The sequence below is a fragment of the Anarrhichthys ocellatus genome, unplaced genomic scaffold, assembly GCF_004355925.1.
Source record: "Anarrhichthys ocellatus isolate YVR2014 unplaced genomic scaffold, GSC_Weel_1.0 scaffold7, whole genome shotgun sequence".
In the NCBI taxonomy this organism is placed as follows: Eukaryota; Metazoa; Chordata; class Actinopteri; order Perciformes; family Anarhichadidae; genus Anarrhichthys; species Anarrhichthys ocellatus.
Window position 1 is genome coordinate 1944440 of NW_022280037.1, and position 22920 is coordinate 1967359.

General features: G+C 43.3%; 2 protein-coding genes across 4 annotated transcripts; both read right to left on the reverse strand.

Annotated features, from left to right (window-relative positions):
- Positions 1-659: 659 nt before the first annotated feature.
- Positions 660-5756, reverse strand: pld4 (phospholipase D family member 4). Its single transcript, XM_031847671.1, has 12 exons — positions 4053-5756; positions 3821-3895; positions 3559-3719; positions 3072-3255; positions 2835-2955; positions 2602-2729; positions 2320-2520; positions 1972-2111; positions 1722-1887; positions 1523-1619; positions 1158-1386; positions 660-1073 (listed from the first exon to the last, which is right to left on the reverse strand). The coding sequence occupies exons 2-11, from the start codon at positions 3869-3871 to the stop codon at positions 1184-1186; spliced, it is 1452 nt and encodes a 483-aa protein (XP_031703531.1). The 5' UTR covers positions 3872-3895; positions 4053-5756; the 3' UTR covers positions 660-1073; positions 1158-1183.
- On the reverse strand, positions 5756-21463 carry cep170ba (centrosomal protein 170Ba). 3 transcript variants are annotated; one of them, XM_031847669.1, is made up of 19 exons: positions 21268-21463; positions 20362-20499; positions 18504-18593; positions 17695-17773; positions 17028-17086; positions 16384-16534; positions 13990-14118; positions 12861-13349; positions 11844-12772; positions 11547-11666; positions 10990-11125; positions 9288-10868; positions 8240-8381; positions 7851-7983; positions 7404-7532; positions 7216-7304; positions 6662-6755; positions 6528-6579; positions 5756-6411 (listed from the first exon to the last, which is right to left on the reverse strand). In XM_031847669.1, the coding sequence occupies exons 2-19, from the start codon at positions 20464-20466 to the stop codon at positions 6188-6190; spliced, it is 4731 nt and encodes a 1576-aa protein (XP_031703529.1). In that variant the 5' UTR covers positions 20467-20499; positions 21268-21463; the 3' UTR covers positions 5756-6187. The 3 variants fall into 3 exon arrangements, with proteins under 3 accessions (XP_031703529.1, XP_031703528.1, XP_031703530.1); XM_031847668.1 differs by having other exon boundaries at positions 8240-8486; XM_031847670.1 differs by lacking the exon at positions 11547-11666 and having other exon boundaries at positions 8240-8486.
- Positions 21464-22920: the final 1457 nt, after the last annotated feature.

The window sequence follows — 22920 nt, forward strand, 5'->3', positions numbered from 1 at the left end:
AATAACATACATACCGTCAGTAATAAAATAAATCAATCAAACACATACAACTGTTGAAGGAAACATTTGTAGATATATATTTTTCAATAATTTCGTTAATTAAAGACGAAATACATAAAAAATAGATATAAATGTATATCTACATTATATACCTACATTTTCACGTCATGACTGTTTGATCCAAATGAAAGCAGCTCTTTGTGTTCCGGACAACTCCAAGGTCGGAATTGAAATGGTAGTATTGTTGTCGTAAAATAGTCATAAAATATGAACGTATAGTATGCCATAATAATATAGTATGGCATAGAAATGTCAAGTATAGCATGTTGAAAAAAATCATTGTATAGTTTGTCAAAAAAAGTAATAGTAAAGCATGTCAAAAAAAGTCATAAAAAGTTATGGTATGTCAAATAAAATATGTCGAAAAAAGTCATAAAAAAGTCATATTATAGAATGTCGAAAAAAGTAACAGTATATTATGTAGAAAAAAGTCGAAAAAATAAATAGGAAGACACTTTAGAATTAAGTTTACTATACCATTGTGTCAAAGAGTTGCATATTTTAAAAAGTTCTTAAACATTTTCTATTGTCCTGATTGTACCTCCAAACAAATCATTCATACAAAATCGTAGAAGCTACAAAAATACAGATATACAATCCATTTTTATAGCTTTTATTAAATACACTGGATCACAACAGGATTGTACAAATTGTACAAAGATGGTTCAGTTTTTATTCAGTCTGAGTTGAGTTAAAAAATATATTTATACACACAGTCAGTCCGCAAGATCAGACATTTTTGCTTTAAAAAGTTAAACAAATAACTGTAAAAGTCAACAATAAGTCCCAGAGAGCATTGCTGTAAGAAACAACAATTCTAAGAGCTTCAAAATTGGGCTGTTCACTTCTGAATTAATGTGGGACAAATCCAGCAGCTCGATGATCTGAGGGCCAATCCTACATGGGGTGTTACCCCACCAATACCTTGGACTTGATACAGTAGCCAATACAAGACGTTGGATGACGTGGACGAGGTGAAGAAACTCTGTCATCCTCAGTTTTGGTCCGGAAATCTGCGCTTGGAGAAAAGAAGAGAAGGATGACATAAGAATTTGCATCACCATGCCACTACAGTCAATATCATTTATCTTACTTACATTGAACTTGTATAAAGAGGTTTCTGTCATCTTGATAATGCACAATCTGGGTGGTGCCCCAGGTCATCAAGTTGCACAGCAAACTCAGAGTACCAGTCTCTGTCAAAGACTGCCCTGAGCTGACCATGCAGGGTCTTGGTCTTCGATACAGGGTGAGTAGCATGCTGGGAAATCACCAGACCCACTCCAGCTGTGGTCAGAAAGTAGTCCCCTGACCAATTGGAGGTACCTAAGGGAGAGCACAACATTATCTGTTCAAATATTAACCAATTCACAGGCAACAAACCGACTCCTCAACACATAAATGTTTAACCACAACAGTAAATGTGTGGGTATAATAATCCTTAAAACAATCTGTCACTCACCAATGTAGGCTACTTTATCAGTCACCATGTATTTATTGTGGTTGACTTTGGTATATGGAATATCAGACTGGTTTCCCACAGGCACAATGTACAGTTTCTGAAAAGCGAACAATGTGCAATCAAATAAAAAAGAAAATTCAGAGGCAAAGATCGGCGTTTTTACCCAGCAGATCTATTTTTTTTCACGTTGTTGTCTTACTATTTGGATGCTGATATCCTGGTGAGGACTGTCCATTGAGGCTAGAGACTTTAGGAAGGGCAGCATGGCTGGATTAGAGTTCCGCCCACAGCTGATCAGCATCCGCATCTTAACCCTTCTCTCGAATGCAGCGGTCCTGATGGCGTCATCAATGAAAGGCCAGTATCTGTTCAATTAAAAGAAAAAAAGTGAGGAAATAAAGATAAAAAGGCAAATTTGATGGAAGCAAATGGTTTCTTTTGAGTGTCACCTCTGAGGCTTTTCAAAGAGTGTGGTGGGGAAGTACTCCATGACGGCTACATCGACATAGTGTTGGGCCTCTGAGATGCTGGAGAGAATAGCCTCCAGGTCCTGAGTCCTCGATGGAGGACAGAATGATGGTGGAGAACCCTGGGGTGAAACGCAAACATTTCATAATAATACCAACAAAAACATTTGATACATACAACACGACTGCCATGGTAACAGTTTGAGGTTTAGAGGTGGTTGAAACTGTAATACGCACATTGTACGATCACTTCTGTTTAAATAGAGACAGCTCCTTTATCCATCACAACAACCTGTCCTGTGAAAAGGAAATGAAACCTAAGGAACTCACTGTGAGGTACAGCCTGCTGGAGACCTCATCAGTTTTCACCAGCAGGGGGTGATGTTTGTTGATGTCCGTGTCATACTTTGAAGGCCAGGGCTGTGGCAGGGAGCTGTGGGATTGTCCCATTACCCAGTAGGACTGGAAAATCTTATGGAGGTCCTTTGCTAGACTGGAGCAGTTGTAGACAACTACTCCCAGTTCCTTCACCTAAAAGTGAATTATGAAATCATTTGGAGGTGCGTTTAAGGTGTCAAAAAAGCATCTGTAATTATAGATTTTAAGCGTTACCTGAGTGAAAGCCCTCCAGTCCATGTTGGCGCTTCCAATAAACACATGTTTTCTGTCAACTATCCAGAACTTGCTGTGGAGGACGCCCCTTGTCAAGCGTCCAAAATTCACCTTCCTCACCTGAACTCCTACAGACAGCCAAAGAGGGAACTGCAGTTAAGGGAAGTTGGCGCAAACAATGCATCACAAATCATCACAGTGAAAGTCGACAACAAGAACAGTCGCTTCCACACCTTTCTGTTTCAAGATCTCTAAATCTGTGGAGTTTGTTGGAACGGTTGGAACACTGGTCACCACTCGGACAGACACATTCCTGGAGGGCAGTTCTTCAAGTGCTTTCAGGATGTCCCTTCCCTGCAGAGGACAGCCTCACAGTAATATCGGCATTTTCCAACAAAAAAAACAACATATTAAACAAAGAATTGATGTGTACGTTTTCATGTTTCTCTCCATTTCAGTTAATAACTCACAGGTATGTCAGAGGAAGAATTAACGTTAATGTCTTCCCCAGTTAAAGTCCAGTAGAAAGAGGCCACTTCAACGTGGTCCTTTGCCATGGCGATAAGATCTTTCCAGACATCTTCCAGAGGGATCCCCAGCGTTTCGTTGATTCTGTATTTCACTTGTTGAGGGATGCTCTCCACCAGCGCCATGCTAAGACATAAACAAATTGTGCTGTGACTCCACAATTCTTTGGAAATATTATATATTATAATTTAGAGAAACAATTTCAGAATCATTAACCATTAAGTTAATAGGTGTAGATAAAGTTATAAAGGAACATGGTAATTCATTATTCTACTGTTGTATGATGATCTATGTTGTATCAATACATCGGTCTAAACATAATCATTACTATTAATAAAGTTATTGTTCAGTTAAGTCTCAAATTTCATTTCATTCTACAGTTTAACATTATGTTAAGTAGTATATACACATCTTCAGAGGGATTATTACCTGCACTGGTCCGTAGAGGAATTGCTCCCACCAGTTTCCTGAGGGAGAGTCTCATGATCTTTGGGGGTTGGTGGTCTTTTGAGCACCGCGATGGCAAGCAGGATCCCGAGGACTGTCAGACAGCCCAAAACCAGAGCTAATGTCACACAGCTGGTCGTCCTCTAACAACATGAAGTTTGATAGAAAAACAAGTTCAGGAGTCACAACAATGTGCCATCAAAACCAGAGGGAATAACTTGGGAAATATTTGACGCAGTCTTACTCTTTTGCTTGAAACATCACCGTCATGAAGCCTGCTATACATAGAGGGCATTTTTTCATTTCATGTGGTCCGCACCTATTAATTCAAAAACAGGAAATTGTCTTCTCAGACATTAAATAAACACACGACAACATCTGACCACACGATAACAGAAGTAAACATTTTGCATTTTAAATGATTTAAATCTCAGCAAAATTTGGTTTCCAAAGTATTGAAAGCAAAAGCAACTTACACAAAGCAGATGCAGATCCACTAGAACGAGCTCACAACAAAGTTGCTTCTTCCCCTCTAGCTTTCACCCCAAACTGATCTGAAGAGATACATCTGCTACCGAGTAGCTCATAGCACAGTTCCTGTTTTCACTTTCATTTCAGGTTTTGAGATATGCATTTGCTTAGGACTAAACAAAAGTGTAGTGAGTGAATAAAAGTAATCACAAAATACAGCTTTACCAATCAAATTTATTTGAAAAATCTGCAATCATCAAATTACACAAAAACAACAACATAAATACCAGCTAACAAGACAGCAAGATTACAATCAACAGGTAAAGGGAGGGGAAACAAATTGAATATCAAAAGAGGGACACAAATTTGACAAACGAGAAATACATTTCAGCTCTCAAACCTGCTGTAGCTTTGACTTAGATGGAGTAAAGCAAAGGGGAAATACTATCCCACAGAAGAAGAATAGCAGCAACACTTCAAGCAAGTGATGTCAAGAGGACAAACATTCAATTTAGCTCGAGTTTGTAAACAACCACTTTCCCACACAGCTCTGTGGCACTTATAGGTATGTCCCAATTACAATCGCATGTACAATCTGGAGAAGGGAAAAGGGGAAACAGCAAACAGCTGGTGAACCGGGTCGCCTTCTCTCCTGCTGCAGGCTCAATGGCATCAAATGGTTACAATCTTTCGCAGGAGAGCAACAACTTTCAGTTCGCAGCATATCAAGTCGAGGGGACAATGTTGTACTACACAAGTGCAAAAGACAAGATTGAGAGGTAATTTGTAAAAGATATATTTAGATATTTACATAGTGAACAGAATGTCACAAACTAATCGGCAGATGTACAGCTTCGCACAATTGACTTTGTCAACGTCCGTGCTCCAATGACATTACTTCTCCAGTCATGTGAGGACCCATCCGAAGTGACCTTGTGACTTGAGAGGAAATATCAAATCTGACCACAGTGCTGAGAGCTCGTGAGCATAGGACGCGATAGGTGTGGTGGTGTGATGAGCTCAGCACAAACGGGGATAAAGGCGACTCATTCCTGTTAGTCGTTTTGTGATCGTCTTTGGCCAAACCTCTGAGTTGACTGTGCTCACAACAAAAAAATAGTTTCAAGTCTCCCTCAAGTGTGCTTGACACAAATAACAACTTTTCAGAAGGCAGAGAAGCCAGGAATGCTTGAAAACTCTTGTTTCACAGCCACTTGAGTTTGTGTTGCCAGGTGACTGAACTGAGTCCCTCCTACCAGTCAGACCACACATTCCAGAAGGTCTTTCATCTCCAGCTGGACAAAATACAGAGACCTGGACACAGTCGATAAAGCGGGAAATGTTAACAGAATAAATACTCAAGAAACTGGTTGATAGCAACTGTGTAACACAGCGTTAATTGCTCTGGCACTAGAGTCCACTAACTCTCCCAAAGCCATGTTGTCTCGGATACAGCGTCTCACAAAAGACCCCTAATAAATTAGTTTTACATTCTGCGATATATCTTGTCCACAAAGATAAAAGTGGCAAACAAAGACAAAAACACATGAGGAAAAGCAATAAGTTTACTGAGGATACAAGTACACAGTACACTAAGATCTGCTGGTGTTATTGCTGTTCTTTCTACCCAAAACAAATATCAATGAAGTAATATTTCCTCGAAAATGTGATTTGTCACTAAAGAGATTATATATATATATATATATATATATATATTTTCCTGAGATGATTATTCTCAGTCTGGTTCTCAAATAAACCAAGTAAATACAATGAGCTCTTAAAATCAGCAATGTTGGTCGTATCATTGGCAAATAACGAGGTCAACCTCGAACAAAGAGAGAATCAAGTATAGTTTGGAGGCCTGTCCGAGAGGTGAGGTTTTTATTGTAGTATTTTGGTACTTCCTTAAATCTTCAACCTCATACGGGCCTTTAGTGCAGGCGTCACTGTGAGTTACACCACTGTGTAGGTGTGTAGTGCTCATAGTACGTTAGTGTGTATGTTTGGATGCACGGGAGACGACAGATGCATTTACAGTCTCACTTCCCCCCGCCTCTTAGTTTCATTGTGGTGACACTTGTGATTGTGGAGTCACAGCACAAGTTCAGCACTGGAGGAACCTGCGTGTTTGTGTCACATTTCAGACCAAATATCCCGCTCTTTGGTCGTCTGGTGTCACGGCTGCTCTCCTGACACCCTCGCTGGGCCTCGGGCCGCCGCCACGTTTGGAGACGGAGTGGATCGTTCTCCAGTCTCGTGAGGCGGGAGGTTTGGAGAGCCGAACTCCAGATGAGGAGGAGACCACAGAGGCCGAGGCCTTAGGACTGTCAAACTGCCTACCGGGCTCCATGACTGTGTTAAAGACTGGAGGGGAAAATAACATGGAAAAAGTTTTTCAGCTGATTAATCGGCTTCACAATACAAATGTTTTATGAAGATCATTTATGTCATAATGTTTATAAAGGGTCAGGTTGACTCACCCTCAAGTTGCCGTTGAACCCTCCCAAGTTCTTTCAAGATTGATGCGATTTCCTGAAACACAGATGTCCAAGTTATCTCAAACAATCAACCAGCATTAATTCAACTTGAACATTGACAAACATAAGTCACCAACCTTGTTGGAGGTTTTGATGACAGGAACATCATTGTCAGATTTAACCGTGGCCTCAATCTCTTCCCAGATATCCATCCTGTCCTGGAACATTACCCTGCGTGCAGAATGCCCAAATACACTCGTTAGAACGTTTACTTCTTACTGTTCTCTTTAAACACATTTCTGTGTCTGGAAAACTGAGAGCCGGGTTGTCTTCTGATTGTGGTGACTTAGCAGAACTAAATGTAATCAATGCTAAAATAAATGTTTCTTCTTTATTTTATGTTTTTTTGGATTAAATAAGGGTTGTAAAAAAAAACAAAAAAAACAAAAAAAACAAAAAAAAACTGTGGTTCATCTCACAATGGAAACATTTAAACACCAACTGTTTTATCTGCATCTAATCTGTTCAGAAGATTACATCTCGGTTCCATATTGTCAGTGCTGACTCACTCAGTTACTCTAGTTTAATAAGATTATTGGCTCAGTGGCGTCTGTTTGTCAGACAGGATCAATAGTTTTTGATCAAACGCAGACGAAGCACGGGAATAAAGGATGTTCAAGTAACGCCTTACTTCATTTTTTCAGCAAGTTGCTCAGTGTTTTCTCTGATGGCCATGGTGATCTGTGACACTGGATTCAGCATCAGATTGTCCACAATGACCTGGAGGGGGAAAAAAAACAATACTTTATAATGATCCCCCAGTGCTAGCGTCACAGAGGCTTGTAAAGAAAATTAGACGAAGCGGCATTTGTGCGAGACCTCATCTCTGCTCTGAGCTCGCGGCCTGCTGTTCTGTTCATGGTCACTCTGGTCAGGTTCCCTTGAAGATGTAGAACTTGGTGGGACCCTCTGGTAGTTTAATCCAGCCTCTGGGATATGATGAACCAGCTGCAACACAAACAGACTCAAGTGTTAAGAGTAAAATACAGGAAAGAGACGGATTGTCTCCTTTGGCTGATGTGTTTAACAAGGCACGGAGATAAAACCATGATGTATAGTATAACAATTAAGTGATAAAGATAAAAACGACCATCCTAATTTCATGTTACATAACTGCACCAGATGTGCAAAGCACTGAGAGATACTTCCTCTTTCAACGAAAGAGCAGTTTGTCATGAAGAAGATAAATAATAGTCATCTTCAGTTTTAGTCAGTTGATGAAAGAGATTTGATGCTTCAGTGTGTCGGATAAAGCTTCATGTTTACCTGTTCGTGAGCGGTCACTGTGGAGACGGGCGCACTGCTCTCCACTCCAGGGTTTTGTGGATCACCTTCACCTGCCACGTCATGGATCTCTCTGGCCAAGATAGCTAGGTCTTTAGCCAGGTCTTGACTCAACCTAGCAGGCAAGGGACACGTGTCAGAAAGATGTCTGACAGGAATAAGAATTTGGATTATATTTACATTATTCTGCAGAAAGTGAAATCCTTGATCTCTTTAAGCTATTTATGGAAAATGCAGTAAATAAAATGCTAGATGCTGCACGTGAGAAACCATCTTTAGCGTCAGTTAGGCTACAGTAACACATCAATTTAACATTTGGAGATCATATTAGCATGTCCACCAGAACAGAATTAACTTGTAATATTCCTTACTGTGCAATCTCAGAGCTGTGATTGGACCAACAGTGTAAGGCGTCTCCGTCATGGATCTCCTCTTCAGAATCTCTGCTGCGGGGGTTTGGCCGCAGGGCGACCACCGGCTGAGGCCGCGCAAGATTCCGCGGGCTCTGGGAAGCTGAGGAAGGTTGGGAGCGTTTGTGTTTAGGAGTGCTCTGGTTTGAGTCGTACTCCTCGTCTGAGGTAGAGGTATAGTCAGAGCCTTTGTGTCGTCTCCTGGAGCCTTGGCGTTGTGAATTGGTTTGAGTTATGGAGGATGAGGACAGAGAGAGAGAGACACCATCAAAGAATACAGCCAAGAAAAACACCACCGTGAATATTAGATGTCGTCACCAAAACCCTCCCCAGAACAAGAGACAGAAGAGTTGCTGTGGAAGTGCTCATTTGTTCATTCACAAACTGAAATGAGTACTTGATTTCCGCAGTAAAGCAGCTGAGTACCAGACAAGTATCACATAGCAAAGACTGGGTTGTTTAGCATAAACCATTTGGTACATGGCTAGAATGATAATCCTCATCATGGCCATACAATCCTCATGGATTACCATAAACTGCCCGAGAACACTGTGCAGATGAAGGTAGATCAAAGTGAATATAGAAAGCTCTTGTTCCATGAGGACCCTTTTTTAATTGCTCCTTCCACCTGTGCACTGGCGCCAAAATACCACACAGACGGGCAAAGTGGATTTCAAAGTCAGGAAAATAAAAAACAGCCAGAGTGCTTTTTTTGCGCCGGCCGTTGCGCCACCACATAAAAAAGTAATGTTAGTGTTATTGATGTAAGTGAAAGTCCCCTTCAAAATAACACTTTTGTGGATGAAAACCCAGGTGTTATTTACTGAAACACACAGCATATAAACGGAGTACTGATTGTATCAAACATTCACCACGGTGTTTGATCACTTCCATGCTTCCATTCCAGGCAAAGCACTGTGTTTACTCGCTTTGACTGAGACAGAAGTAAGCGGGTATACCAGTCAAGATATGTTACACTCAATCAAACAAGTTTCTGTATCATACTCACTTGAGGTGCTTCCAGAATATTTGGCACTGCTTGAACGTCCACGAGTGATCGGCGTCTTGTTGACCGGTGCTTTCTGTGGCTTTTCTACAGGCTTCCCCCCCGATGCAGAAGCCCTCCGAACTGAGCTGCCGGTGGACGAGGCCTCGGTGTCGCTGGGTGTGTTGAATGAGCTCGTCCGCTTACGAGGCATCGCCAGCATATCCAGCCTGGAGAGTTTCTTGGTTTCTTGGGGTTGCTGCGCTAGGGCATTGCCCGCCTCCTGGGACAGCCTGTCTGTCTCCGGGCCCTCATTGTCCGAAGCTTCGCCCAGGCGAGCGCGGCGGAGCATGGACGCTCTGGTGGGTCTTGGGGCTGAAAAGCTGCTGGCACGAATCAAGGACTGGGATGCTCTAGAGGTCTTGCCGTCCTCCTTCTGAAGGGGCACTGTGTATTTTCTGCGGGATTGGTGGCTGTTAGATTCCTGGTCAGAGTAAGGGAAGCTCTGAGGGTCGTCGCTTAGGTCTGTGGAGCCACATCTCCCGACACTACGTCTCAATCCAACCGGTCTCCTGACAGACTCCGTCTTATTGTTGCCGTCTTCTCCCTGAGAACGCCGCTTTTCTGATGTTGTGGACCGGGGACTTGGGTCCTGACTAGCTATACTGGCTGAAGACTTCTCCCTATGGAAGCCACTAACAGAGGGGGCTTTAGGCAGTATGTTTGGCCTGGTCTTATTGCTGTGTTGGCTGACTGTGCTGGAGGTATCGACATCAGACTCCGCAGAAAGAGAGTCCATTATCGAAGACGGTGTTTTACCCGATTGTACTGCTTGGAGTTTGGCCTCCAGAACCGCCAGAACATCCTCCGTGTCTTTGAGGTAAGAATGAGTGTCCTGGTTACAGGCTCCCTGGAATGATTCAGGGTCCATGCCTCTCTGAACCTGCAGGCTAGATATGTTGGGCAATCTGGCATTGCTAGGCCGCTCCTTGGTGAAGCTCTCTTGTCTGAATAATGCGGCTACAGTGCCCTCTTTGGACTCTGGGCTCTGTGTAATCTGGCTCAGGAGTGGAGCCGACACACTGGGATTGACCTTTCCAGAGTCCTGGTTACCTCTTGGTTTGGTCAGAGTTGCTGTTGAGAAGGTTTTGATTGCGTGTTGTATTTCATTCTCAGGAGTGCTGGGGTTTGAGCCCCCAAGTTCATGTTGGGACTCAGCCCCCACTGACCCAATGTAGAACGATGTGGACTCGGTTGAGAGTCTGTCCTCATTTTTCCTCGCTTCTCTGTCTGACAGCGGTCTCCTCTTTTGCTCTACGATGGAACCATCATCTGACTTGCTGGCATCACTCAGGCTGTCGGGCTCTACGTCGTCATGCACCGATAACCTGTGAAGGCTATCCTGAGACCTGGGGGAAACCATGCTACTCCCTCCTACATCAAACGTTGACTGCGGGTCATAATGAACATGAATGCTGGGAGTCGGAATGTCACTCTTCTCGCCCAGTGGTAGCTGGGGCAGGACGCGCCGAGCTCTCGAACCATCAGAGTCGGTGCTGTCGTGGTGTCGGCTGAGCGTGGCCTTGTGGATGATTGTACCCCGTGCTGAAGTGAAACAGTTTTAATGCATGTTAACCACACACACTCAAACGGAATATCATTCATATTCATCAGGGCGTCTCATTAAAATTCCAAATAAATTCATGTCTCGTCAGGTGTTATTTACCTCCTGACAGCTCCATCTGGGAAGAGACGTCAAAGAGGCCAGACGAAGGGCCAGATTCTGTGTAGCTGTCTGCCAAGCTGGCCCAGCAAGACATCCACTTAGGAGCCCCCTGTAACACCGCACCTGCTGGCTGGACCTGCACGAGATAACACACAACTCAGTCAATATCTTTACAAAAAAAAAAAAAAAAAAGTGCAGTTTTTAAAATTGTATGATTTTCTTAGTAAACAAAACAAACTAGGTTAATTGTGATAATAAAACATGTATTTTTGTCCTTATATTTGGTTTGAAAGAAAAAACTAAACAATGAAGAACCCAGAACATGTGAGGAAAGATGAGCCGGATCTAGAAGTCAATAGAGAGATACAGCAACAAATAGAAGAAATCCCAAGAAGGCAAATCAAGATACGCTTAAACATTATGGTACACTGACCAAACACATTAATTAACTGTCCTTAGAGTTGGCAATAAAATGATTCCATCCAAACATTGATCACAATCTGAGCAGGAAGGGTTACCTTCACCAGACTCTGTCCCTGTTCTGGAGCTGGCCTCACCTCCCCACTGCTACTCTGCCTATGCTGCTCCCTGCGCTCAACATTAACAGGCCTAAATGCTGCTGATGTTTCTGCTTCACTCTGGTTGGTTCGCTCTGGGCTCTCAAAAACACCAAACACCTGTCAGGAACAAAGCAGTGCAAGTTGATCATTGCAGTAAAGTGGGACTGCCAATGTCCATGACTCATTCTGAGGCCCCAAGACACGGGAGAATGGCAAAGCAGACGAATTTGCTTTCAGCAACATGTTGCCATTATTAGCCAAATTTACACAAGTTAAATGGCGAAAGGAACTTGCCTGGTCTATCTTGCTCCGTGCCTCTTCTAGCTCTTTATCTTGAACATCTGCTTCAATGGTGTAGGTCCCTGCGTCACTCAGACTGTCCTCCTCTTCATTCTTGGGGCCAACATGAGGGATCTTGAACTCCACACCCTGATACGGATCGGGCATCATGGGGGCCTTGAGGGGAACAGGGTGGTGGATAGGAGAGGAAGTCTGTGGCTGGTAGGAAGCTTTAGATGGAGGGGGACTATTCTGGGATGCGACCACTGTCTCCGTCTTAGCTGCTGGAGGGGGACTAGATTTATTTTTCTCCCAGCTGGCAGAGGAGGACTGCTTTGCTTGTTTGAGGAATTCAGCAGTAAATTCCTGGGCGAGTTTGGACCTCCGGCCCACACTGCTAAAGGGTCTTACAGACACAGATGAAGAAGAGCGAGAGGAAAAGCCGGTGCTGAGCCGGTCCTCCGTCTTCTCCCTTCGTAGAGAGCCAGCTCTCTGGAAGCCTGTGGAAGTAGGGCCCTTCAGGGGGACAGTGTACTGTTGAGTTGGAGGAGCGGTGGAGGCTGGAAATGGGACTCGTCTCTCCCCAGTTGGGCTCGAGCCCTTCCTTGCCTTCTCCAGCTGGACCCTTAGGCCCGAGGGCTCAGGTGGAGATGTGTTATTAGTAAAGGACATGGAGCGTTTCTTTCTTAGGTTGTCATCAAAGAATTCAATAACGAAGGCTTGGTGAGGCTCAGCCTTGCTAAGACTGGACAGGGACTGAGATTCCGGCGGAGAGTAGGACAAGGGCTCCTCAGGGTCGGGGGAGGCAAAGCGTTGTGGCGGGGAGGCTCTCAGTGTTTGTGGAGAGTCTTGGTACCCAATCCGAGGTTCTGACTCGAGGAAATCACTTCCATTGATTTCAGGATCCTCTGAATCACTGTGAGTGCCGTCCTCGTGGTGGTTTGCTGGTGATGAAAAGACCACAAGTGAGTTAAGATCTAGCACATTATTGCAATTAAAGCGAGTGTTGGTGAAATTCTACAAGTGACTCACTCTTGGTGATCTTCAGGAGTGACGGGTCACTGTTTGTGCTATACATGTCGTCAGCCTGTGACCTCTTCCTCACCATGCTGGCATTACTCTGGACCAGCCAATCAGCCACTTTGCTTTCTGCCGACATCACCTCAGTGGGCGTGGTGACGGGCTCTGTGGAAGGCAGCTTCTGTTGCTGGCGGAAAGAGAACTTGGTCACGTGGTCCTTGATCTTCATCTTACCTGGCATGCATTCGTCAAATTCGATGGTGAAGGAGGCATGGCTTTGGACCACGGGAGGTGTGGAAGAGACAACCGGAGTGGGATCTGGAGTGTCTTTTGTGGGAACCTCGTGGACCTGCGACTCGGGTTTCTTGGCAGGTCGCTGGTGTAATTCCTTTGTTGGGATCTCAAAGTAGCTGGGCTCCTGGCGGTAGGAGAAGATGGACTTGACTTGATTGTTGGACAGAGAACCGTTGACCTCATATCTGGACACGTCTTTAGCCGACTCTGTTAGAAATTAGGATGGTTCAGGACAGCAAACACACAGATACACAGCAAGCATAAGTGCTGGTAACACATACTACATACTTTGCATGTTTGAGGTTCCTCCTCAAGCTCACAATTACAGCTAAGTAACTCAAACTTCATTGGTACGGCTAAGAAAAGTGATCGTGATGACTGGGATGCCGCTGTCGCACAATCCCTGAAAGGAGGAGCCACAAATAACACAAAAGACTCCAGCAGTTAGACTGAGAAAACAAATGCGCCAGTTGGTCTTTGGGTGCTAGTTCGACACGGCAAAATATCACTTTAGCAGAAGCTTAGAGGGTCATAATACATCACGAGGCAGACAGGCAATGCCCACACTGGCCTGGAGTGGCCTGACTAACAGTCCACAACCAGCGGCCAGAGACCTGCCTTGGGCTTCACACCATCCATCTCCAGTAACCCACAAAGGGCATTAGATAGAAGTGCCGTAGATAAACATGTCCTTTCAAATCAGGATCTAATTCACAGATGCGGGAAGAGCCAACTCAATTATAGTACAGATAACGCTTTAAAAAGATATAAACACTTCAGTACTAACACCATAATGAAGTCTGTAGCTGGCACACGTTAGTCAAAAATAAAAGACACATTCTCTGACCTGGAGACTCCTGTTGTGGCGATTTTCCACCTCTGTTCTTCTTTTTGTTCGCTGCCTCCTCATCCTCCCCCCACCAGGATGGTTGACCATAGAGAGGAGTAGGCTTGGATATCGGAGCATCTGTGGCAGCTAACAGACCAACACACACCATTAGACACATGGATAAACTCAGGAAAGAAGAAAGAGTCACAAAGAACTGAATGTATACACACCTCTTGTATTTATGAGGCCATGAGTTTATGTTAGTCACATGATTAAACAATGTTGTGTCTGAGTTTGGTCCTGCAACAACAAAATGTAGCCTTTGGGCTTTTTTTTTTTTTTTTTTACAATTCACCCACATCCCCATGTCACAGAGAGTTTAGCGAGGGTCCAACTGTGATACAAGCTGCATCGCACAAACCACCAAAACATAATCCTTCTTGTGCGAATCGGGACAAAGCTAATCCTAATCTTCAATGTAAAAAAAAACCCACTATACAATACAAGATCTCGGATAACGACTTTATCTAAAAGTGAGGCTTCTTGTGAGCGGTGACACTCACTGTTAGCATATTAACCTTTGCATAAAACGGAGGGGATGAGGATGATGTCCGCGATGCTGCTTCTGAACTGGTGCTTAGCCGCTGCTTTGCCGGTCCACTCAGTCCAGCCAGCCTATAAGGCACTAATCAGATAATCCAGAAGCAGCTCGCCGGCCTGATACATGGGCTAAACAAGCTCTCTGGGTTTTAATGTGGGAGCTTCACAATTCTAAGCATCAACAGCACTTCACCACTGTTGCCTTGGATACGCACAATAAGACATCAACACAGTGATGAGAGGAGCATGTAACTAATTCCTTTCCCCTTACCCGATCCGCTCCTTTTAGCTAAAGGAAACACGGGTGAGTGTCACAACTAAAGTGGACGGAGCATAGCTCAGTCGTCAGAAAGCAGACCCAGAATAACCTAACAAATAAAAGGTTAGATGAGTTTAATGTTTATACTGAATATGTGGCTCCATGAAAAGTTGTATTTCCTTAATAACTACTAGATTCCGGACAGCGGGAGGACTGGACACACTCCACATCCTGTACAGCTGCATGGGGAAACCAGCAACAGCACACAGACAATAAAGGACAGCATTGTACACAATAAAAACAAATTGAAACATCCAATCCAGAGTAAACCAAAAGAACCAACAAGTTCTCCAATCAAACAAATTCAGCCAAAAGGAATCTATTTGCATGAAGTCAACATAGATAAGCAGGTTTGTGCAGTAATGTAAATGAAAATAGCAGTCAGCTTTTCTTCATGTGTGCGGTTTTGTTCTCCGACTAAGAACTCCTATCCTCATCTTATTGTGACAGTACATTTAGGGAGACAGAGGATGCACAGCGCGAGGCTGCTGTCTGCTGTACTGCATGGCCCCCAGTAAACAGGGCTTCAGTGAGCATGCTGAACAAAGAGCATACAGTCACGGGTTCACAGGATCACTGTAGTCAGCTTATAGCTGCAGGTGATACGACCGCGCTCCCATTACTTACCATTGTTTTAGCTAACAAAATGTTTTCCAAAGTTGTGCAGTTCAATGATTTATCTGTATGGCACTCAGTGGGATATGAGCCCAGTGCTGGAAAAGTCCTATTTTAAGCACCAGTTGTAGTTTTCCCCTCTGAGCTCACATGGGGCGTTTGTGGAACAGAAAGCACGAGAATTGCTAAATCAACAGCAGCTGGAAAGCGTTTTGTCAGTGTGAATGAGCTTCATTCACAAAAACACTTCACTTGAACTAAGAATTGTCTAACTGTTCCACTGTTGCCTCTACTGTACAACTGGATCTACTGGAGTACAGCTCAGGGCAGAGAGGGCATAAAAGCAACTGGAAGCACAAGCAGCAACAAGTCCGCCATCAGCTACATGGACAGAAGTGTCAACCTGCACACCTTTCTAATTCTTCTGCCGCACATGTTAAGCTATAGCTGCCGTGTTTGGCAGCACCCCGCCTCTTCTCAGCCGTCAGGAATGGCTGTGAGAGATAAGACTGCTTGTCCTTAACTCTTCACCCCTGCACTTGTCTGGCAAGCCCTCATTCTGCAACTCCTGTACACTCATTCGGCCAACTCTGGGATGTCGAGATCTACGTCTTTACTGACTTCATAAGGGATTGTGGCCTCGGCCTCTCAGCTCACACGGCAGGCCTAATCTCACACCAGGGGAGCTCTTAATAAAAGACGCAACCGCCGCCTTATCGAGCGATCTACAGCCAAAGTCGTGTAGCACACAGGGAAGCAAAAACGTCCTCACGTGTGTGTGTGTGTGTGTGTGAACAAATCACCTGCTTCTGTTTAAATAAAACCTGCTGCCTTCCTGCTATGTGTGTTACGGTGGAGCATGTGTTGATGTAGTTTACCTGTGAGGGATTGGGCTTTTCGCTCGGCCCTCTCCAGCAGTTTGGAAACAGGAACTTTGCTCTTCTCTGAGCTCTGGAGCTGCTGTTTTTCCTTCGCCTTCGCCTGCAGGGCTTTTATACTAAGATGCAACTGGTTGGTGTACTTCTCATGCTGCACAAAGAGACAGGGGGGGGGGGGGATGTGAGAAAACCTCTGCCAACAATCATTGCAGATGTTTCTAAAAATAAAAGTGCATGTTTCATCACTTAGAAAACCGTGTTCACGCTCTAAAGTTACAATTTTAATCATGCATTAAAATGCCAGATCAATAGGTGATAATTCATTGTAAGTATATGCCTGTTTATGAGCACAGAGCTCATCATGATGACTGACAACTGTTGGCACAGGAAGCTGACCAACTAAGGTCATGCCCACATTACGTCACATGGCCTCTAATGGAAAAGCTGCATATTGTTCAGTTTAGTCCATTTGTTTGTAACCCTTTCTGATCATTAATTGGTTATGTGAAAATTGGAAAAAATAATCAACAGATTAATTGATAATAAAAATAATAGATGAGCACTTCACTTTATCATTAAAGGACCCACAGCAAGTGTATCAGCACTGCTAGACTATATATGTATACAGTGCCAGTAGTACTTACTTTAAGAGCTTCCTCTGGGACCTTGTGTTGACTTCTCTCCAGGATATAAACATGAGCATGTGCAGGAGGAGTTAAAGTACACACACATTGGATAACACATCTATATATACACATATATTCATAGTTTAGTATCTGGTTCTCCAGAAGGACCTGAAGAAAAACATACAGACTACAAATCCTCAACCTAAAGTTTAGAGCATGTGCAGTTAGTGTAAATCTCTTTTACTGAATCTCCTTTCATGCTTTGTTTTCACCCTAACCCCCAAGGAGGTCAAAGGTACGTTCTTCTACTGCAAGGAGGAGGAAAAGAGATAAGCAGTACAGACCTGCTGCACTTCAAATAGCTTCTTTAGCGACCCACTCCTTGAAACGTGCAACAGCGTCTATACGCGTCTATACGCTAAACCAGCCCCATGTTATCTTACCTAAGTCTCACCATTCATGTCTTTCCTGTTGTGGGGGGTCAAAGGGTGCAGGAGATTGACCATAATCTAAAACCCCTGACTGGAAAACCACAGGAGATTAACATGCCGATGGGAGCGAAACGATCGCAGTGGGAAAATGAAACGTCAAAAATGTGTGACTTACATTACATAAATCACACAGCTCCCAAAGTTAAACCAAACACGAGACTAACATTTAAATGAATAAGATAGAAAAAGGATATCATAGCCAAAACGTATGACATCAGAGAGCTTGAGGGTGATGTACGTCTGGTCTGGGATTCTTAGGTCGTTCACAAAAGTCTGCAAAATAAAGAAAAGGAAAACATCACGCTTAAATACCTTTCACTGGTCGTTAATGAGGTAAACGTGTTGACTCACAGGTGACAGGCTCTCTAATTCCTTGTGGCACGCTTCCAGATACTGTAAGGTGCTTTGCAATTGGCCCTTTTCCCATTGAAAGTTAATCCAGAGGCACATTCAAATTGATGAGATTATGCTGTTATGCAATGGCTGTCTCGGATTTTGTAGAATGCTTAATGGCCAGGTGGAAATACACACAACAGTTTCCAGAGTTTATCCTCAGATCACTAACGGTGAAGAATGGACACAGCAACAGCAATGTTGGATTTCAGTTACAGGTCCTTGCGCTGTTCTGCTCTGATTAGTTTGGCTGCAGTTACCAAGGAAAAACAGAAACGCTCTCTGAGAACAATGAACGGTTTCTCTCACTGCTCAACTCTGGATTTCACTGGGATAATGTGGTGCAGTGAAGTGTTAACAGAGCAGTGAAGGGCGAGAGAGAGGGGGGCTGGAGAGAGGGAGATCGAAAGAATGGGAGGAAAAAAAAAGGGGGGGGGGGGATCTAGGCCGGCAAGAAAATCCAGTCTCCTGAGAACCACGGTTCTACCAACTGTCCCCGTCTCCGGCACACAAAGAGGGATTTTGTGCTCTGGTAATTGCCTTCAGGGAGCCCAGAGCTCAGGGTCTCCTCTATCACAGGTAGTCCGACACAAGAGCTGGACTCACTCACCCCGTTCAAGCTGCCCAGGTCCTTCACCATGTGCTCGTCTGTGTTCAGGTCGTAGATGAGCACAGCGTGCTGCTTGTCCACGCTACGAGACTGCAACAAAAGTTAAGCAAAAAGTCGTTAGAGACGAAGTGATCAGTCGATCGATGTTTAAGATATCACTTTGGGTTGTGGGAAACTGTGGGACCGTCTCGACATTCCATGAACTAACCGAGCAAATAATTGGTAGAATATTCCACAAGGACAACAATCATTATTCGTCATTATCACTGCTACACAGAGTCCAATCCCTTGAATACACCACAAACCGGCCGCTGCTGTAGATTACACTAATAGATGGTCCTCATTACCGAACACAAAATTCCTGCGTAGCTCACGTCCGTGACGTGTGCACATGATCTACCAGAGGAGAGATGTGCTTGTATCTGAATATGCTTTCCATCAATTATGGGCAAACTGTAGAAGTGATTCAGGCGGACTCTCTCTTCTCTAATCATGAGGGACTCTGCACCTCCATGTCACATAAACATCACAAAGATTGAGGGTAATCGCCAAACTCATTCACAAAATGACCACCGTCCTTCAAAGGACCATCTGTAGGGCTGAAATTAACTCTTCCACACCACCTACCAACTGGAATAAACAGGTTGGATGTACTGTCTGTGTGGCCTATTCACTCAGTGGACCTGCAAATAACTTAAAGTAACTTAAAGCAAATACTGTACTGAGTATAAATATGATTTTATCAATCACTAAGAAGTCCACGTTCCTACTTCGATGAACCTTTGCCTCTCTTATCGCAGAGAAAATGTTTGCTCCGTAGCTAGGAAACCGTAGCTGCATCACTGGACCAGGCTAAAGAGAGTCACTACTATTATAGGAGGAGTACGGTCTACTTGCTGCTCATGAAGATGCAGACATTGATCCGACACCAGTTGTCACGGGAAAATTCAAACATCAAGTCGAGGCCCTCGGCTGTGCTATGCGATACGACTTCACCGACACTCAATCCCTGGTTTTCACGTCAAACAGGATTCTCACGTTACGGACATTCAACTGTGATTTGAAAGTGAAAAAAAGCATTGAGCTTTAAACAAAAGATTAGGGATTTAAAAGACAATTTGGAGCCTAAACTGACTGTGTGCCAGGGCAGGAAGCCGTCCTGAGCGCTTAAGCTGAGCAACAGAAAAGTCTGCATCATCTCAGACTGGGAGAGGCTGAGGTTGGTTTTCCTTTTTTTTTGGGATCCAGCGACGCCTAAATGTGGACATGAGCAACTTTTCAATCTAACCAACGGTCTGTGGTTGGCCGGGTTTTTTTTCTGAGCACAACGCGCTGACTGAGTAAAGTATAAACAACTGCTTCTGAGGCAGCATTCCTCTTTCGCTGGACGAAATGCAGAGCGAGGAGAAAATGGGAGCGAGAGTATTTTACAAAAAAACACAAAAGAAAATTGGGTTTCTGACAAACAACTGCATGGGAAAAACACAGTGGGAATGCTTTAGCAGCGTTTTAAGTCATTGTTTGAAAGACCGTGTGGAGGCACCGTCGCCAGGTTACACATTCAGAAATGCACACATATGAAGCCTGTCGGGAGCCTCCCACTGCTGTTTCACATCTCTCTGTGACTAGCTGTCAGTGAACAGCAATACAACTCATTGTTGACAGACTAGAATGAAGACCAGTTAGGGGTTCATTTGACATGCTGCTGGTGTTTGCCGTGTAAACACAAACTTCCCCACAATGTCATCTCACACACACGCACACACACACACACACACGCGCACACACACACACACACACACACACACACACACACACACACACACACACACTCTCTTAAACATACAAAGTCACACACCTGCAGCATTAGCTCGCAGTCGTCCCTGCCAACAAAGATCATCTCTTGTGGCAAGCGGTGGCGTGTGCCAGAGCTGCTGACCAGGAACCATGACGTCACACTCATGTTGGGGCCACGGGTCAGGATCGTCTTAGCATCCTGGGAAGAGACAAGCACACACGCACACACACACGCACACACACACACACACACACACACACACACATATATAAAGACTAAATGAAAACATGTTTATTGAATGAGACTCAGGAGGCTTGATCAAAATCCAATACCGGTCGGTGTCCCTGAACGATGTCCTAAATATAACTGCTGTTGTGAAAGCATGCTTCAGTATAGAGATTACTGAGGAGAAGCTATCATTTCACCCAAGTTTGACCTGTTTATCAAACAAAATCCAGTCTGGCTGTGTTACTACTGAGATAATAATGTTTGCCTTTGGGGGGGTGAACCATGTTAGAAGTAGACAGGTTTCCATGCGTCAGTACTCAGCATGTTCACACGACTCACAAAGGCCAGTGTTTCTTCTCTAAATAAAAGCCAGAGCAAGTATTACCTCCTTCAAAAGCAGAGTCTGTTCCGCTGAGCATGCTGGGAAACCTGTTGCTAAGTGGCGTTGGTTGAGTAACGTCATCTAACTGCTCAAAACTTCAGGTGTTTTTTACTTCCTGTAACCTCAGCTAACTAAACATTACTGCCAGATACATATTAGACACGAGTAGTATTAATACCTTGACTACAATCTATGTAATGTGTAATATATGGCAATACTGGTGTTATCTTGAATTAAAAGCTCGGAGTGTTGGAGCCCGTCGGCGAACAGGTTGTTTAGCTAACGTTAGTGAGCATCCGGCTACACAGAAACGAGCCTTTTTCCAATGATTTGATCCCACAAGGACGTCACGTTACCTTTATCGCCTTCTCCGTCTTGCTCCAAAGTGAAGCCAGTGTTTAATGTCCGACAGCAGATGGAATAAGTCGACGACCGACATGTACAACAAAGCGCACCAGGTGAGACTGGACAGGTAACGCTCGCTCACACCCTCTTCTTCTTCTTCCTCTGGGAGTGACAGTCAGGCGAAACTCTCCTCCAACGCCTCTCCTGCCGACCCGGTGACGTCGTGTGACAAGTCCGTCAGACGCTCAGAGGTGGAGGAGGAGTCAGAGCTCTCACTCTGTTGCTTTTCCGGGTGCAGAAAAACTCAACGGCCTCTTGCAGTCTAACATAATTAAATGTTCGTATTATTTAGTACAAGTATTATTTAATATATATATCCATAATAAAAAATACCCTTTTATGTTACGAATTGTTGTGTGAACATACATTACATTTTTTTGTTTGTTTTGAGCATTTATTTTATTTATTGGTTTATTTGATAAGGGACAGTGCACATTAATAAAAACATTGCTGTAAATGAGGCTACTTTTCATCTGTAGTCCCAAGAGGCAGATGTTACAAAGTAAACCTAAAAAGAGAAGATAAGATTAAATTAAAGTTATGCAATATTTACCCTTTCCAAAGCGCGCACAAACAATGAAAGAAGTGAGAATGTAAATATAAGTAGTATCATCATTCAGGAGACTCTTATACATTGTTAAATACTAACAAGACATGCAACACAGAGGCTCTCCAATTCAACACACACAAAGCTAATACAATGAGGGATAACTATGTTAAATAGAAACCTGGACTAAAGACAATATTATGCTGCATTGTTACAATATTATGCTGCATTGTTTTTCTGCAAATTTGTGGTTTAAGTGTTTCGGAAGCAATATAACAAGTATATCCTTTACTAAAGTAAAAGTAGCAATGTCACACTATAAAAGTACTCCGTTACATTTAAATGTCCTGTATTCAATATTTTTACTTAAGTAAAAAAAAAAAGTGTTATAATCAAACTCTACTTAAATAATAAAAAAAAAGATTCAGCAGTCAGTATAGATAATGGTTTATTTCAGAGTGATATATAATAGACATTATCTTACTGGATTATTGTCACTGATGGATTAACATGTAAGCATCATTTTAATGCTGAAGTAGAGGTAGAGTTTAACTACTTTGGATTAATAAATCAACCAGGCAGATATCGGCCGTTATGGCCTTATTTCAGATATACCTGTTTGTGTATATATGTCTGTCAATAAATAACAATACATAGAACTACAGAAATACCAAAATATGTTTGATGTTGTTTGTTCACCTCAGAGAACTGACAAGTTTATTTTTCAACTGTAAAATGTATGTATGTATGTTGGTCACAAATCAAAGTAAAATGGGATCCATATCAAGATTATTTGTTGATGTTATGTATTTATATTTTTTTAGAAATAACTGCTGATATATTGATCAAATATTTAAGGCCCAAATGGGTATCACCTCAGAAATCTAGTATCTGTTGGCCTATACTTTATAGACTATTCAATAGTTTCCCATTTATTAGAGGTTCATCAGATGTTTTGAAAGAAAAAATTTGCATCTGCAAAGTACAACGTGTAAATAAAAGGTAAATATTCAAGTAAAACTCAAGTATATTGAAAGTGTGCTAAACCTACAGGGAT

What these genes read in the sequence shown, in the direction of transcription:
- pld4 (XM_031847671.1), bottom strand. Translation starts at nt 3,871, where the DNA reads ATGCCCTCTATGTATAGCAGGCTTCATGACGGTGATGTTTCAAGCAAA. An exon ending in ACTGGAGGGCTTTCACTCAG is followed by an intron (nt 2,521 to 2,601) that starts GTAACGCTTAAA and finishes ATTCACTTTTAG; the next exon opens with GTGAAGGAACTGGGAGTAGT. An exon ending in CCAGCAGGCTGTACCTCACA is followed by an intron (nt 2,112 to 2,319) that starts GTGAGTTCCTTA and finishes GTTTCACCCCAG; the next exon opens with GGTTCTCCACCATCATTCTG.
- cep170ba (XM_031847668.1), bottom strand. Translation starts at nt 20,466, where the DNA reads ATGAGTGTGACGTCATGGTTCCTGGTCAGCAGCTCTGGCACACGCCAC. An exon ending in ACTCCTGAAGATCACCAAGA is followed by an intron (nt 12,773 to 12,860) that starts GTGAGTCACTTG and finishes TTTCATCACCAG; the next exon opens with CAAACCACCACGAGGACGGC. An exon ending in CCAGATGGAGCTGTCAGGAG is followed by an intron (nt 10,869 to 10,989) that starts GTAAATAACACC and finishes GTTTCACTTCAG; the next exon opens with CACGGGGTACAATCATCCAC.